The sequence below is a fragment of the Calliopsis andreniformis genome, chromosome 3, assembly GCF_051401765.1.
Source record: "Calliopsis andreniformis isolate RMS-2024a chromosome 3, iyCalAndr_principal, whole genome shotgun sequence".
NCBI classification, from domain to species: Eukaryota; Metazoa; Arthropoda; class Insecta; order Hymenoptera; family Andrenidae; genus Calliopsis; species Calliopsis andreniformis.
The window spans coordinates 20,889,088-20,903,874 of NC_135064.1; the positions used below are offsets into that span (position 1 = coordinate 20,889,088).

The 14,787-nt window shown below is 40.2% G+C and overlaps 2 protein-coding genes across 2 annotated transcripts in view; one reads left to right on the top strand and one right to left on the bottom strand.

Annotated features, from left to right (window-relative positions):
- LOC143188610 (protein expanded) overlaps positions 1 to 14,787 on the bottom strand; it is a 105,034-nt gene that overhangs the window by 57,401 nt on the left and 32,846 nt on the right. The window lies entirely within an intron of this gene.
- Positions 1,312 to 8,516, top strand: LOC143177034 (putative sodium-dependent multivitamin transporter). The gene is made up of 7 exons (XM_076374788.1): positions 1,312 to 1,422; positions 2,031 to 2,252; positions 2,636 to 2,976; positions 3,949 to 4,068; positions 5,942 to 6,256; positions 7,218 to 7,583; positions 8,060 to 8,516. Exons 1-7 carry the CDS (start codon positions 1,312 to 1,314, stop codon positions 8,307 to 8,309), a joined length of 1,725 nt encoding a protein of 574 aa, XP_076230903.1. The 3' UTR covers positions 8,310 to 8,516.

The following is a 14,787-nucleotide window of genomic DNA, read 5'->3' on the forward strand; positions in this document are numbered from 1 at the left end:
CGTCTTTGACTGGGCGAACTTGATGCATGGGGAATATGCAGAAGTGTCCTGAGAGAAGTCTTGTGGAAAGCATTAGCCAAGCATTGGATTTTTTAATTAAATGGAGCTATGTATCTTTTTCATTTTTATATGGGAACTGAGGTCAGACGAATGCAACGACTTATGATACTATGAGCTTCACGTGACGTTGAGCACAAGAAATAAAAAAGGTACAAATTGAGTACGGGGTGCAAATAGTAAAATACTATGATAAAAAGATTAATGAACTGGAAAATTTATTTTAAATTTTATTGATCAATCTAGACTATGTATTTTCATTAGAAGAGAAATTAATTTACCGATAAGATAATCATAGTATTATCTTCTACTATACTAAGCTCTAGGAATTTCTTTATTTTCATCTGATGTAACATGTAAATGGAGCATTTGTCAACTGTCGAAGTGCTTCCTCGTAAAAGACTTTGTCTAACCTGTAACCCAGTTCCAAACTAATATTTTATATTCAGTAGCTTAATTTATGTTAAATTATGTAAAATATTCTATATTCTGACAAGTTCTAATCAATCCTTTACATGTAAAATATGAACTATTCATTAGATTCTGTCAGTCGGTAATAATTGACCACTTACAAAAACAAAAATACGCATGCCTCGTACTATGTATTACTCTTATCTTCCTTATCTACCACTTAATCTCCTATACTCAGCCTATACTATATCATACACATAAGAGTACCCTAATACTCGAACAATTTAATATAAACCTCTTCCGAGCATTAATAATCTTAGTGGCCACCTCGAGATAACAAGAAACACGCGAATCTTACACTCGATCAACTACATGCCTCTACCACGTGAGGACAGATAAGCCATAAAGCATTGATAAACAGTTTTCGAGTACTTCGTGTGTCAGTGATGCTTCAATCAGCAGCCTTGTAGCACCATCCTATCATCAAAGTCACAAAACCATCCAAAATCTCATCTAAAAAAAAATCCAAATCGGACTACAAAATCCAGGACTATCTAGAAATTTGAGAATCTACAGAACTAAGCAACTGTCATCTATAAGAAGCTGAAATCTCTGAAGAACAAAAGAAGTCTGATACCCTGACAGACATCCAAGTTCCTTCTCCGAGGCCACTACCATTACGTAAATGAGTTAAACGTGAATTGCGTCAGAGCAGCAATGGCCAACGAAGCAGCCAGTGGTTAATTGTCGCCCATACAATTTGATGCCATCGAATAAATAAATCATCGAGCGACGGCAGGGCGATAGTCAAATTGAACTGTGGTGTCTGAGGCTGGAGGCAGCATGGCGACACTGGTGGCAGCCGACTACGCGGTGATCGCGGCGACACTGATCATTAGTTCGGGGATCGGTGTATATTACTGGCTGACTGGTGGGAAACAGAAATCGACAGAGGTGAGTTTCACCTAGGCACGACTATTAAACGCTAAACTGTGTTTAAATAGTGGAATATAAAGTCAACGTAAAGCTAAGGTAGACATAGTACCCGCTGAGAAGATCAGCTCTGGCAACAATATAGATCTATTGGTTTCGGGGCTCATCTTGTAAGGAGAGCATAGTACATGTTTCAGTACCTGGATATTTGAGAGAGTAAACGTCTCAATAAGTGAACAACCTAGAAACACATGTCCCAATACTTGAATTATAAGGTCCCAGTAGCTGAGTATGGTATAGGAATAATACCAACTATTTTATGGTACTATCTTTGATTTGTAACTTCGCTAGAATTCAAGCTTAAAAGTAAATAAAATTAGCAGCAGTAGTGGTCAGGTACTGGGCCATGGTCAACTACTGGGACATTTATCTTATGTCTAGGGGAATTATTCAAAGGTTGGACAGTTTCAAAATTAAGATACCTAGTTACTTATTTGGGATACAAGCACCAGGACATGAATTTTTGTGTTGTCCACCTACTGGGACATTTGAAATCTTAAGCATTCCAGGTATTGGGACATTCACTTCAGCTTTACAATGTCGTGTAATTTTGTTATCATCCGCGACAGGAGTATTTCGTGGCGAACAGATCGATGCAAGTGACGCCGGTCGCGATAGGCTTAACGGTTTCATACCTATCCGCGGTCAGTTTGCTGGGAGTGAGCTCAGAAAATTACGCTTATGGTACCCAATACGCTGTGATCAATCTCGCCTACGGGCTGGCTACTCCATTCGTCGCTCACTGCTACATGCCTGTGTTCTTCAAGATTGGAAACGCGAGTGCTTTTGAGGTGAGTCTTCTGCGCAGAATTCGCTCCCTTAAAGGGGGAAGCGCCTTTACTTCATCAAGACATGACTCTGTGCAGACTTGATTCGACTTTATGCTGGTTTAACGCGAAACTAAAATGTCCTTTTGAGTAGCCAGTTTTCAAAATAACATTAGAAGTCCAAAACCCAACATTCAAATCCATGTGAAGGCAAAAAAAAAGATTTATATTTCAAATATACAATATTCGAAAGAGATGTATAAGTCAAAAAAGGTTGAGGAACCCAGACCTACTCCAACAGACTCCAAACCAGTTCCAGAGTCGAACTACCAACGACCAGACTCCAAATCACTTCGCCCCATCCAGCATCAATCAAACACTAAAAGCTAACTTCCAAGTGCTTCCAGTATTTACAGAAACGATTTGGAACAGCCGCGAGACTAGCAGCCAGCTTCGCCTTCCAGCTTCAGCTGCTTCTGTACAGCGGAGTGGTTCTCTACGCGCCAGCTCTTGCTCTGGAAGCCACCACAGGTATTTCGACGGCTGTGAGCGTAATCGGCATAGGATTGGTCTGCACGTTTTATTCAACGATCGGCGGTATAAAGGCAGTCCTCATTACCGACGTATTTCAAAGTCTGCTGATGCTGACAGCCATTATCATGATAATCGTCACAGCAGCTGTGAGCGTCGGAGGCCTCGATCGAATCTGGGAGATCGCCGCTGAAGGGTCTCGGCTAGAATTTGACAAGTGAATGTCGATCGATTCCGAGTAACTATGAGTAAACACCTTCTGTCTTGCTTCCTCTGCTTCGCTTCGCGTTTCTTCGAAGCTATTCATCTTCATCTGGTCGTGTCATGGTAGATTATTTTTCTATTCAGTGAAGCGCTGATTGAATACTTTATGCATGCTGGTTATGCTTTATAGCTCACAAGGTGACTCATTTAAAAATGCCAGAGAGCTACCTTTTCAGGTTGCTTGACGTGTTTTGCTTGTTTAAGAAGATTTAAAGATTTTAACATTTTCTATAGTATAGTATTCCATATTTCATATGTTGGAAACTTTGAACTTTTGAATCTTGAAATTTTTAGATCTGTAAATTTCCAGATTTTAAAATCTTCGATATTTGCAAGCAATTATGTTTAATAGATAAGAAGTTCTGCTACTGGAGTTCAATTCGATAGCAGATTTTCCATTTATAAATTAAATCTCAAGTCAGACACATTTCACGCATATTTTAGTCATTTTCGTCCATCTTCATTATTTCGTATTTCAGCATGTAACTTAATTAGATCCTTAATACTCTAACGACATTAAGAGAAATCGATAAGATTCTGTATAAAAATGAATTCTGAACAAAATCGACTTGCATTAGCAGTGGCTCTCAGGTACAGAAATGATCTCTCCCATCTTCGCGACGTTCCATTAATATTCACCGTCGTATTAACACTAAAACACTTGGCTTGCAACCGAAGTAGCTTCTGCCCGCAAATCAGCAACGTCGTTACGTCCCATAACACGTGTAACAATCCGCTAGCAGCTCCTTAAATCGCTTTCCTCCTGCTGCCGTGTGGCAACTCGCCGTTACCACGATGGAACGTTAACATCCGAAGGCGTGATACAGCTTAACACACTTTCGAATACCCCATCGGGCTTACAGCATCCATTTCGCAAGGAATCCGAGCCGTATCGACACTGACAATGGTATGTGCATTCATTCAGCATTTCACTGGACCCAACGGTACGACACACCTGGTGGAGCTTGACATTTGGCGGTTTCTTCACCTACCTTTCCTTGTACGGCAGCAACCAAGTTCAAGTTCAGAGAATGTTAACCATCAAGTGAGTACCAAGCCCGGGGACTTTCTACCCGATGCGTGTGTAAACTCTCTACCCATCGAACTATCGCGAATGATTCCTCTTCGTCGATGTTTCATAATTAATCCATGAAGGTACAAAGTTGCGTTTACGTAACACTTCACTTGCTATTTTTTCTTCTGTTTTTTAAATGAATTTATACTCTTGAATTCTGTTTCTTCGTGTTACTGTAATGAAAGGGGATCACAAAGATCTGTTTAATATTTTTTTCGATACTATTTCTCCTTTCTGATTTAGTTTGTACAACAGTCTACTACAGGTTTGAGAATTGAAAAAAATTGAAGTGTTTATAATACTTGAGCACACCAGTTTTTTGTAAGTCAGAGATTTTTCTGTGGATCCTCTTCATTTAGTGGGGGTCTATACATACAATGTCTGTTATTCTAAAGTGATATTTTGGGTCTGTAAATTCACGCGGTGTCGTTCACCTTGTATGTCAAATTTATCGTCTCTTTGGATTACGAACGGGAAGTCTTGTAACTATTACTCAACGTACAGGGAGTCTTTGAAACCTGTAACTCATAGTCCAAGAGCGACTTCTACCTGCTGCTCCACTGATCCACTTCCGTTGTAGAACGTCCAGATGCTCGTCGCGACAAGTCGAAAGGAAAACGTCTTTCACGAGTATAATTAATTCATACATTGCCCCGAGAATCGACGTGTATCAGATTACAATAAAAATCCAGTGTTATTAAATTTATTATCGTGCAAAAAGTAAAAAATGCCTAAGACTTCTCTTATAACTCCAAATAGAAGGACATGCATACTGTTTATGGCGTGCTGGAGAAACAATATCCTTTTATGAAAAAGATTTACTTATCAAACATAATTTTAAATTGTCAAAACAAAAATTGTTTTTCTATAGTTAAGTGTCACAGAAAGCTTCTGCCACTTCCTACTTCGTAGATTCCTCAAAAAACCCGCGAAATCAAATAATCCCACAGCATCAACTTCTACATCTCACAAACATCCAGGAAGCAAGTTATTGCGTAGTATCTTCAGTTACTGTTGATCCTAGGGCACATCATCGCCTTCTCGGTGGCGTGACAATAGAAAGATGAAGGAATTTTTCTGCAATTTTATCTGAGGCACGCATCTCGCGTGCTCGCCGACAGTAGCGATCATCCGATAAATCGTAACTCCATCTTCCTGGCGCGAGATCGACTTAATAATACAGTATTGCCGCGATGAATGTGTAAATCTTGGGACCAAGTCTATACCTCTGACGGAATTTCATTGGCTACTGAGATCGTAGAGAAGAATATGTATTTAAAAAAAAAACAGAAATTAAAGGTCTTGGTAGTCATCGAAGTTTAAACACCACCTTATGGCTTATATACAATATTAACACAGTTTACATTTTTTTTAAATTTTTGATTCTTTTTATGAAACTTTTATCACAATAGTTATAGAATCTTCCTAATTAAAATGAGACCAAAATAACATAATTTGGATGATATTCACTTAGTAAGTCTAAATAAATCAATATGTTCCAAATTATGTTAGGTTTAGGTTCAGTTCAACCTTCAGAGGGCAAGGGTGACCCACAACTAAGCCAAGTTATCCAACAAATGATCGGCTCCCTAAAGGTTACTCAAAAGAATCCAACAAATGACAACATGTTCCTTAAAAAAAAAAAAAATCAACAAGCTACGCTGACCTTCAGTCAAGTATCAAGCATCATGTCCTATCAAAGCCAAATTAATCAACAGACTCCAGCAGAAACTTGCCTAGTAATAGAACTAAAATTTTCACATTCACCTTGGGTATCTATTTCACATTTCTCGCTATAATACTGCAATCGCGACCATCCACTACCTCCACACGTCTGTTCCAGAGACCTGAGAGGTGCTCAGCTGGCGATCTGGTGGAGCTGGCCATTGTCATCCCTGATGTCTTTGGGCCTCTGTTTCGCTGGACTGGCGATATACACGAAATATCGCGGCTGCGACCCCCTCACGATCGGCAGGATCAGTTCGAACGATCAATTAATGCCGCTTTACGTGATGGACATGCTCGCTGGTTACCCAGGCATACCGGGCCTCTTTATAGCTGGCATCTTCAGCGCTGGATTGAGCACTATCTCCGCCACGGTGAATTCCCTCGCCGCCGTTATACTCGAAGATTTTATCAAACCCCTTTGCCGTATAAGGTGAGAGTCGTAGGATCGCGGAACGAGCCGAACTTATGACGCGTTTGTCAATTACGCTTGAGAGGTGGACGTTAGAAAGCTGGGACTTCGGAGAGAGGACATGCAGGGTGTTTCGAAAGTTGGGTCGCGTTTGATTGGGATTGGGGAAAGTCGTGGCTTTGGTGTTTCAGCGTGCAATGTTAATAAGGGGACGTTTTTAATAGCAGAGTTGGTTAGACTTAATGGAAAGTGGAAAGGTAGATGTGAGGTACAGCTGGAAGCAAATTGGGCCTGGCTGGATTGATGGATATATGATCCTGGAACTAGTGTCCTCTCGATTTAAGCGCAGAAGACTATAATTTATCTAAGAATTAGAAATTAAAAATTCATTCTAGAACTGGAGGCAAAAAATGTAACCCTCGAATGGTCTAGTAGTCTAGCCTGGACTCGTCTGCTCAGAATTTATGGTCTAGTGACCACACTAGTGTATGGATTCTTGCGATTCGAGTTCAATGTATTATTGAACTAGAAATTCGTGTCTAAGTTTAGTGGCAGCTTTTGATGCAATTTCAGCGCTCTTCGTCCATTTATTAAGAGGAAACAAATATCACATTTGCTTTATTACCTTGCTCCGTCATCGACGATCTCTAGATATTTCTTAAAGTCAGTTGACGTGACATGAACTCTCATTAAATGATAAGTCCGTTTTATATAATTGCTTGGGCCTTGATACATTCACATGTGACCTCGTTTCCTGCAACCATCAGGATTCTACCGTATTATTAAAATATGTATCTAATTACATACCAAATATTGTAACAGAAATCGAGGAGTTCCTTAAACAAGTCTCCTATTTTTCTATTTCTACAGACTCTAAACGAACTTTCCTCTTTTCTATCTCCATAAATTCTATTCCATTCTTCTTCCATTTTTTCATATCTTTCTAAATCCCAGTTCTAATCTAAAACCTGATTGATTTCAGGGGAAAGGTGATCACTGCGACTGAATCGATAATCATCAGTAAGATCCTTGCTCTCATAGTCGGCGTAGCGTGCATAGCTCTAGCGTTCATGGCACGTTTTCTCGGTGGGCTGCTCCAAGCAGCTCTAACAATTTTTGGTGTAGTCGGCGGGCCAGTGTTTGGTATGTTCACTCTGGGCATGTTCACGCAGACAGGCAATCAAAAAGGCGCGGTCATTGGACTGCTGTTTAGCCTGGTCTTCTCCTTGTGGATGGGATTCGGTCAGCCCAAGCCGCCGATTCCAAAGCTGCACGTCTCCACGTCTGAATGCAACACCACTGCATATTACGACTACGCGGAACTGGCCAACTCGCATTTCAACAGCCAGTGAGGAATTTCTCTGATATTTAATGACTACACATATTTTCAGTGCCAACTTTTATACGTATTCTTCAGCTCGAAGGAATTCGATATGATCGTTGTTACGAATTATGGTGGCTACTGTTTCAGCCTATTTCTCTAGATTCAAATATTTATAGAATTTTGTAGACAAGTATTGGCAAGTAATTATTTATTTTATCACGTTCAATTTATGTTTTATAAAACTATTTTAGTATAACAATTATCGTTACTATTTACATACTTGCTTCAATGCAAGTGTTCGTGAATTATCGTGGTCGTAAATTGATGAATAAGTAATAGATAAATTATCACTATTAAACTACTACTGTGTATTACACTCTGAGATTACAAAATTGCTGTTACAACAGCTCTATGTGTAATAAGTTATTACTAATAACATAATGTAACATAATTGCTTTTGTGGAAACGGTCGATAAATCATGATTATTTTTCTATTTCAGACAAAGCAACGATGACTCATATTTCTACCTTTACCGTATTTCATACATGTGGTACTGTCCCATTGGGTCCGTCCTCAGCTTCGCAGTAGGATGGATTCTGAGCTGGATCTCGAATTTAATTCTGAACGAAGAACCGAAGGAGCTGGAGCCCAATCTATTCACTCCATTCTTGGCGTCGATATTGCGTAAAAAACGATTGAAGAATTCCAGCGAATATCGTAGTACGATAGTGTTGGATAAGATTTCTTGATGATCATTTACTGGTGGACATTAAATACGAAATAAAATGGTTCTGTCTGAGTCCATCATACGTCGATTCTGCGCACGTAATTTCATACCGACGTAAACAGATAATTGAACTGTTTTCTCGATTTACGATCCCTCGATGACGATCGTGACCTTGATTTATGATCATTCAATTGCACACTGCTTAATAAAGATTCTGCTTGATTTTCTACTCGAACGTTGATTTAAATATATACCATGCACTTCTCTTCTATCTGTTACAATTACCACCTAATGGGACCTCTCTTCGCTCGATGTGACTTTTTGCAGAATACTTCGTAAAAATCTTAATTTTGATCTCAATATTTTCCGTTCTTTGAACTGACCTAGCACGACTAAAATACAGGACGTCCCACAACTGGTGGACCAAGTAAAATGACACTGACTCTACATGAAAAAATAAGTCAGAAATATAGAACAAACTTTCCTGCTATTGTGCTCTTGAAAGATAACAAAAAGGGACTTATTAGCATCAGTCACATTAGCTCTCAGGTACATAACTATTCTCCCACACCAGCTTAGTCCAAGCTCCCTATACAACACTAAAAATACACTATTTTCAATCCACCCAATCAGAAACCTCTTAAAACATCCCACAAACCCAAACACAAGTCCCATCCAGAACCAAAAAAATCACCAAATTCGCTCATTCTCTACGCGACACCCACAAAGGTCCTCTCATTTTCCCGCCTCGAGAGAATCGATCGCAGAAGAGGCCCAATCCTCTGGCTCGTCCTTCACCCAAAAACGACGGCGTCGTCGTCCGAATTCGAGGAAGGAGACACGCGTCGCGCAAAGGGGAGCCTCGGCGCGGCGATCGTCGAAAAATCGTAATCTCGGCGATCGGGGGGCCCCGATTCCTCGAAACCATGGCCGATATCGGTTTCGCGGCGGCTTGGGCCCGCTTCCTCTCGGAATTCCTACGGCCGAGGCGAGCCGAGCCACGAGGCGAAGAGCTCCTCTGCTCCTCCCTGCGCGCGGCGGGCAGACGTAAACACCGCGGACCACGGGTGTGCTGAACGTTTACCGAAACGTTCGCAAATCACGATGGAATGCCGTCAGACTGGTGTTCCCGTGCGCGCCATACGGTGACATACAGAACGAAGCAACGACCCGTGCACTGTGCAGCGCTTACGTAAGGAAATAACGCCGAGTGGACCACCTCGAGGAGGCTTTCGTTTCGATTGGCCTTTGGTATGTCAGGAGGAGCATTGTTGCCTGGCCAGGGGATCGAAATCTTGTGTCAGGGCAGAGGTTTCAGGCGGGTATTTGGTCTACTATTGGCTTTTAAGAAAAATTGGGACTCATGATAGAATCTTCTTCTCGAGTCAGCGTAGTTTATTTGAGGAAGGAAAGAGAAAGATGCAGTGATGAGTTTGTTTTTTTATGTATAGGGTGTTGTGAATATAGTTTTCTATGTTTTAAGGGGTGCTGCAAAAATCTGAGATGCTTGTAGGAAATGAATCATGGATTTTTGTAGGTCTATTATAACTTAAGTGGAAAGGATAGAGTAAAGTATATTCAGAATTTTTTGCTCGATTTCTGCTCTAGTTCCCTTCAATGCATGCGTGGGATCCTGTTAATATTAGTTTAATATAGAGATATGTTATTTTTAAGATATTACTATTGCAACACGAAAACAGAGCAGATACTATGTTATAGGACATTTTCTGCTGCAATTCTAATTCTCACTACTCCTTCAAATATTGAATTCTATATTTGTGCTCCAATTTAGACGCCCTACCATTTTGTGCTCTAATTTCGACCCCCTACCACCTCTTAAAATACTATATTTATCATACCTTGTATATCTCTACCTACGTCTTACAACATAGTAAAGAAAATGTATATAAGAATATACTCTATATTCCTACATTAATGTATTTCACGTAATAATATCACGAGAGATACTTCAATACTTTTTGCATAATAAAGTTCCTTGAAAAATGTTTCTATCTGTGTTTCGCGAATAATCTATATAGTTGTTTTCGGTACTCGCAATCGTCAACTTTCGTTGAACTTTTGAAACAGTACCTCTCTGAACACGTCGAGTCGACCACGGTTGAGCAACAACCTGTGTCTCTCTTCGTCTGTAATTGCGTTACGCAATTCACGCGTGCCATGCACTTTGGTTGTTCCTCGGTATTTAACAAAAAACGCAGAGTATCGTGGATTATGTAACAATTCTATCTGATTAGATTTCTGTCTAAAATGGAATGCTGGCAAAAAAAGTAACAAAAAATAAGAGGATAATAATATTAATAGCGATTATGAATGAGGATTGATTGAGGATTATGCTACCCGCATGTGTTAAGAACCCAATGAAAAATACAAATACACTGGAAGCCAACACTTTCTCTACTACAAGACTGATCATATGGCAATTCATTATTAAATTCCAAGTATTTATGCATTTATAAGAAATTCTAGCATACAGAAAAGTACAAGATAGACATAATTCACGAAAATATACAAAGCATTCAAAGTACACATTTATAATACTATTCCTTAAGAGGAAACAAGATCTGTATCTAGGCTCGACTTCTACAGTCATATTTATGAAAACATGAATTTGCATAAAAATTCGCAGTTTATGCCTCATCATTCTAGACACATACAGAAGTAAATACTGTTTTATCTCCTACTGTTTTTATACCCTTCATATTTTAAAAAAATAATTTTTTATCACACTCCAAGCCTCTGACATTAAAATTCTAACAGTAAGTATTACATGATTCCTGCGTCATAAGAGGAAATACTAAAATCTGTTCCTCTTACTTAACCAATAAAAATGGTTTCGACTCCACTACCATCACGCTACAGCCGTCGTTACCAGCGAGAAATGCGCTGCTTATGGTGTGCCCGTGAATCAAGAACGACCGGCATTTTCCACCATAAACTCTGAAATTTCCGCTAATTGAACTCGTAAAGAATCCACGTAATTTTTCTGTTTCTTTCTTCCCGTCGATTCGAGTGAAGCCCGGTAATAGACTACTCCGGAATAGATTAGAATCAGAACAACGGGAGTCGGGAAACACTACCAAGAATCGCTGCGAAATTACACTGGCATTCGCGTCGGTATTCGTGCCAGGTAATACCGCGAAGATTGAGTCAGAAATAATCTTTTGCAAATACTCTCGATATGCAAGCCGTAACATCCGACAAATGTCCGAGATTAAAACGATTAATGACTTCATTTTTCCCCTGGAATCTCATTTACAATGCTTATACATTTTTTACGGAATTTTTTAATCCTGCATTTAGATCATATTGCAGGAAGAATTTCGTATTAATGTAAAATACTGGCAGTAGAGTAATCACTTGTTTTTGCGTTTACGGAATTTAATTTTCTGTCTGCTTGAGAATGTTTTAATTTCTCTGTTTTGCAATGTTAGATTCAACGCTATACTTGTATCATTAAGAGTTTGTTTTTTGACCGATTCGGTGATTTTATCGAATCGATAATGAGGCAGGGTTCACAGGATTCAGATGTTTTCCTTCTTGAAGATTTTTTTAGATTCTTATTTTTTCTGTGGGTCTAATTTTTTATTCTGTGTAGTGACCCTTTTTTCGTTTCAATTATTTATAATTCTATATTCATTTTTTTCTCTTCGTATTTACTGAGCATAGGGTTCAGTCACACTATACTAAATCAGTCAATTTATAACTCATACACTTAGGAATTTACAATGAATGGGCAAGGAAAATACAGAAATATGTGAACTTCTGCTACCTTCGATTATCATAAATTTAAGAAAATCGCCGAATGAGTAAAAAGACTCCATCGCCAGAACTATCTGTACATACTTACAGGAATTCATCTATCTCGAGTGGCTTCTCAAATTGTTTTCTAAATTACTATCTGAAGTGTGAAACGAGTTATTATCTACTTTCTCTTTTAACACAGCTGTAACACAAACAAGTTTGTGAACATTTTTCAGCCTAAGCCCAGATGGATTACAAATGATCTTAGAAATCGAACTCGACAAGTGTCCATCACCATAGATCTCGAAGCTTCCTATTTATCATTACAGAAAAGGAATAACATCCCCTCCCCAATGCTGCGTGGTAAGCAGAAACAATAGCCGCGTTAGTTTTTACACAGAACAGAGCGAAGAAGCGTGTATCGCCGCGGATGTGACTTCTTGCCAAGCGTTCCCTGTAATTAAATGAAATAATCGAGTTGTGGCGTTGCACCGCGTCGACCCGCGTTCCCATTATAATGCCGCGCATTCCACGGATGAAACGAGTCTTTCTCTCAGCACGTACCGCGTCTACATGGAATACGGAATGCGCAAATGATGGATCACATGCGAATTCGCGCTCTTATTCGCCCGTTGCCCCCTCGTTTTAACCCCTGGCTCCCTGTTTCTCGAGCTCTGCAGGGAGGCGTGAAGTCGTAAGGTGGGAGGGAGTATTCTCTTCCTCCCTGAAGAGGATACTTTGATTTCTGTATTGAAAGAAGAGAATTCGCCCCTTCAGACTGTGACAGAATACTTTTTGGATCTTCATTTCTTCGCTGTAATGAGCATGTATACACGTTTCATGAGGAGGCTGCTACGAGTGCTATGAACGTGTATACGTACCATGATAGTAGAGTATTCGGATCATACGAGACTCATTCGTCAAAAGTATGCAGCAGTGAAAGGGTTAAACAGTCTAGAGCTCATTTTTCGAGCTTAAACACTCTGAGGCGTCTGTGCAGCACATGGACTCTTATTTGAACAGACTGAATTTCGATGAACATCCTATTACCACTAAGAAGACTTATAATTACAGAACACTCATAAATACAAAACCTAAAATATTCGTAAGAATTCCATAAGACAACATGAGATGCGCAGGTACCCGAAAATCTTAAAAAACTATTGCAAAATATTCTGGAAAATATTCAAAATTATCCACAGATGCGAGCAACTCAATTTTACATTTTTCTCTAGTTACCTGCCTATCGCTTTTATCCATGCAGAGCATCAGTATCGGTATCCAGCAGCAAACAGGGGCTAGCGAGCACAGCGCAGGCGTTGCACAGGAATCCCCCCAGGATATGGGGTAAACGCGGGAGAGATAGCCAGCAGGGGATTTTTTCGACCTCACGAGGCACACATAGTTTCCACGGCGAGCTGCCGTTCCATTTCCTCATACCGTGCATACGTGCCTAACGAGCAACGCGGCATAATGCGCATAACGCCATTATAATAAACTTCGTACTCGCTCATTCACGCGCGTACCGAGGGAGCCAGCCTGCTGGCCAGTGGAGCGTGAGCGAGTGTTGGTGCACATGCGCCACGCTGCGCCACGCTGCGCTCGCGAGCAGGGGTATCCCCCTTGCACGGGTACGCTAAACCGCGAGGATGCACGCCATTCCTCGCGAATTTATGCTGAACAGTATTTTTCACGGGGAAACAGGGTACGAGAGTACACGGGGGAATTCGTTAGTGGATAGTTCATGAAGATCTCGTGTAAGTACGGGGCAGTAGTTGGAGATGCCTAGGTGGAGTGGTTGTTAGATCAGTGGTGAGGCATTTTGCTGGGAATTTTTGTTAACTTCGTGTTAACTTGGTTGAGTATCTATGGTGTAGCGTAACAGGGTTAGAGAATGGTAATTTGTAGTGTACAGTTTTTGTCGTTCGTGTTATAGTCGTTTTTTTTTTAAGATTGATGATTCTGTGGTGGTTATTCTATTTTTTCGATGGAGATAATTTTGAGCTGAATGAGTAGACGATATTAATTTCTCAGCGATAGCGAATTCTTAACCGCTGAAGCACTACGCAAACGGAAATGAAAATTAGTAGCTTCTCGGTGCATACTTTAGTCCATCAGACTCTCAGATAATTCATTTCTCGTTAACGTCATGCTGGTCGATTAATTAAAAAAATAGCGACCCAGATATTATCAAAGGCTGACCATACACACGCTAACGAACGCTCAGCGCTTGGGTACCGATTATTAAACACTTAACGATCGCGCTTATAACGCGATATTATCCGAACAATGAGGTAACAAATTAAATCAACCCATGGTAATTGCTACATAAAACAGGCAGCATTATGAAGGATTCATGAATATGCATACCGATGCATAGAACGGTTCCCATGGTTATCGTCTGGCTCGCGCGATTCCATCGATGATAATGACCATAAGAGAAAAGTGCAAAGTTCATTGTGCGAAGGCACGCAGAAAAACCGGGATGACTTTCGAGTTAGGCCTGGGAAACCTACGCTTGGCAGCAGTCAAGTTTTTCACCCTGCAGGATATAATGACGGAAGGAAAATGCTTTGCGACTATATACGTATACTTGTGAATATCTGCATATTAACACAATCGAATCATGCTGACGACAGTTTGCAATAGTAATTATAATACTAGAGTAAATCTTGAATAACTGATGCTTCAGATGTTCCTCAGAATATCTCTTATTGAGACAAAAGTGACACCAATGG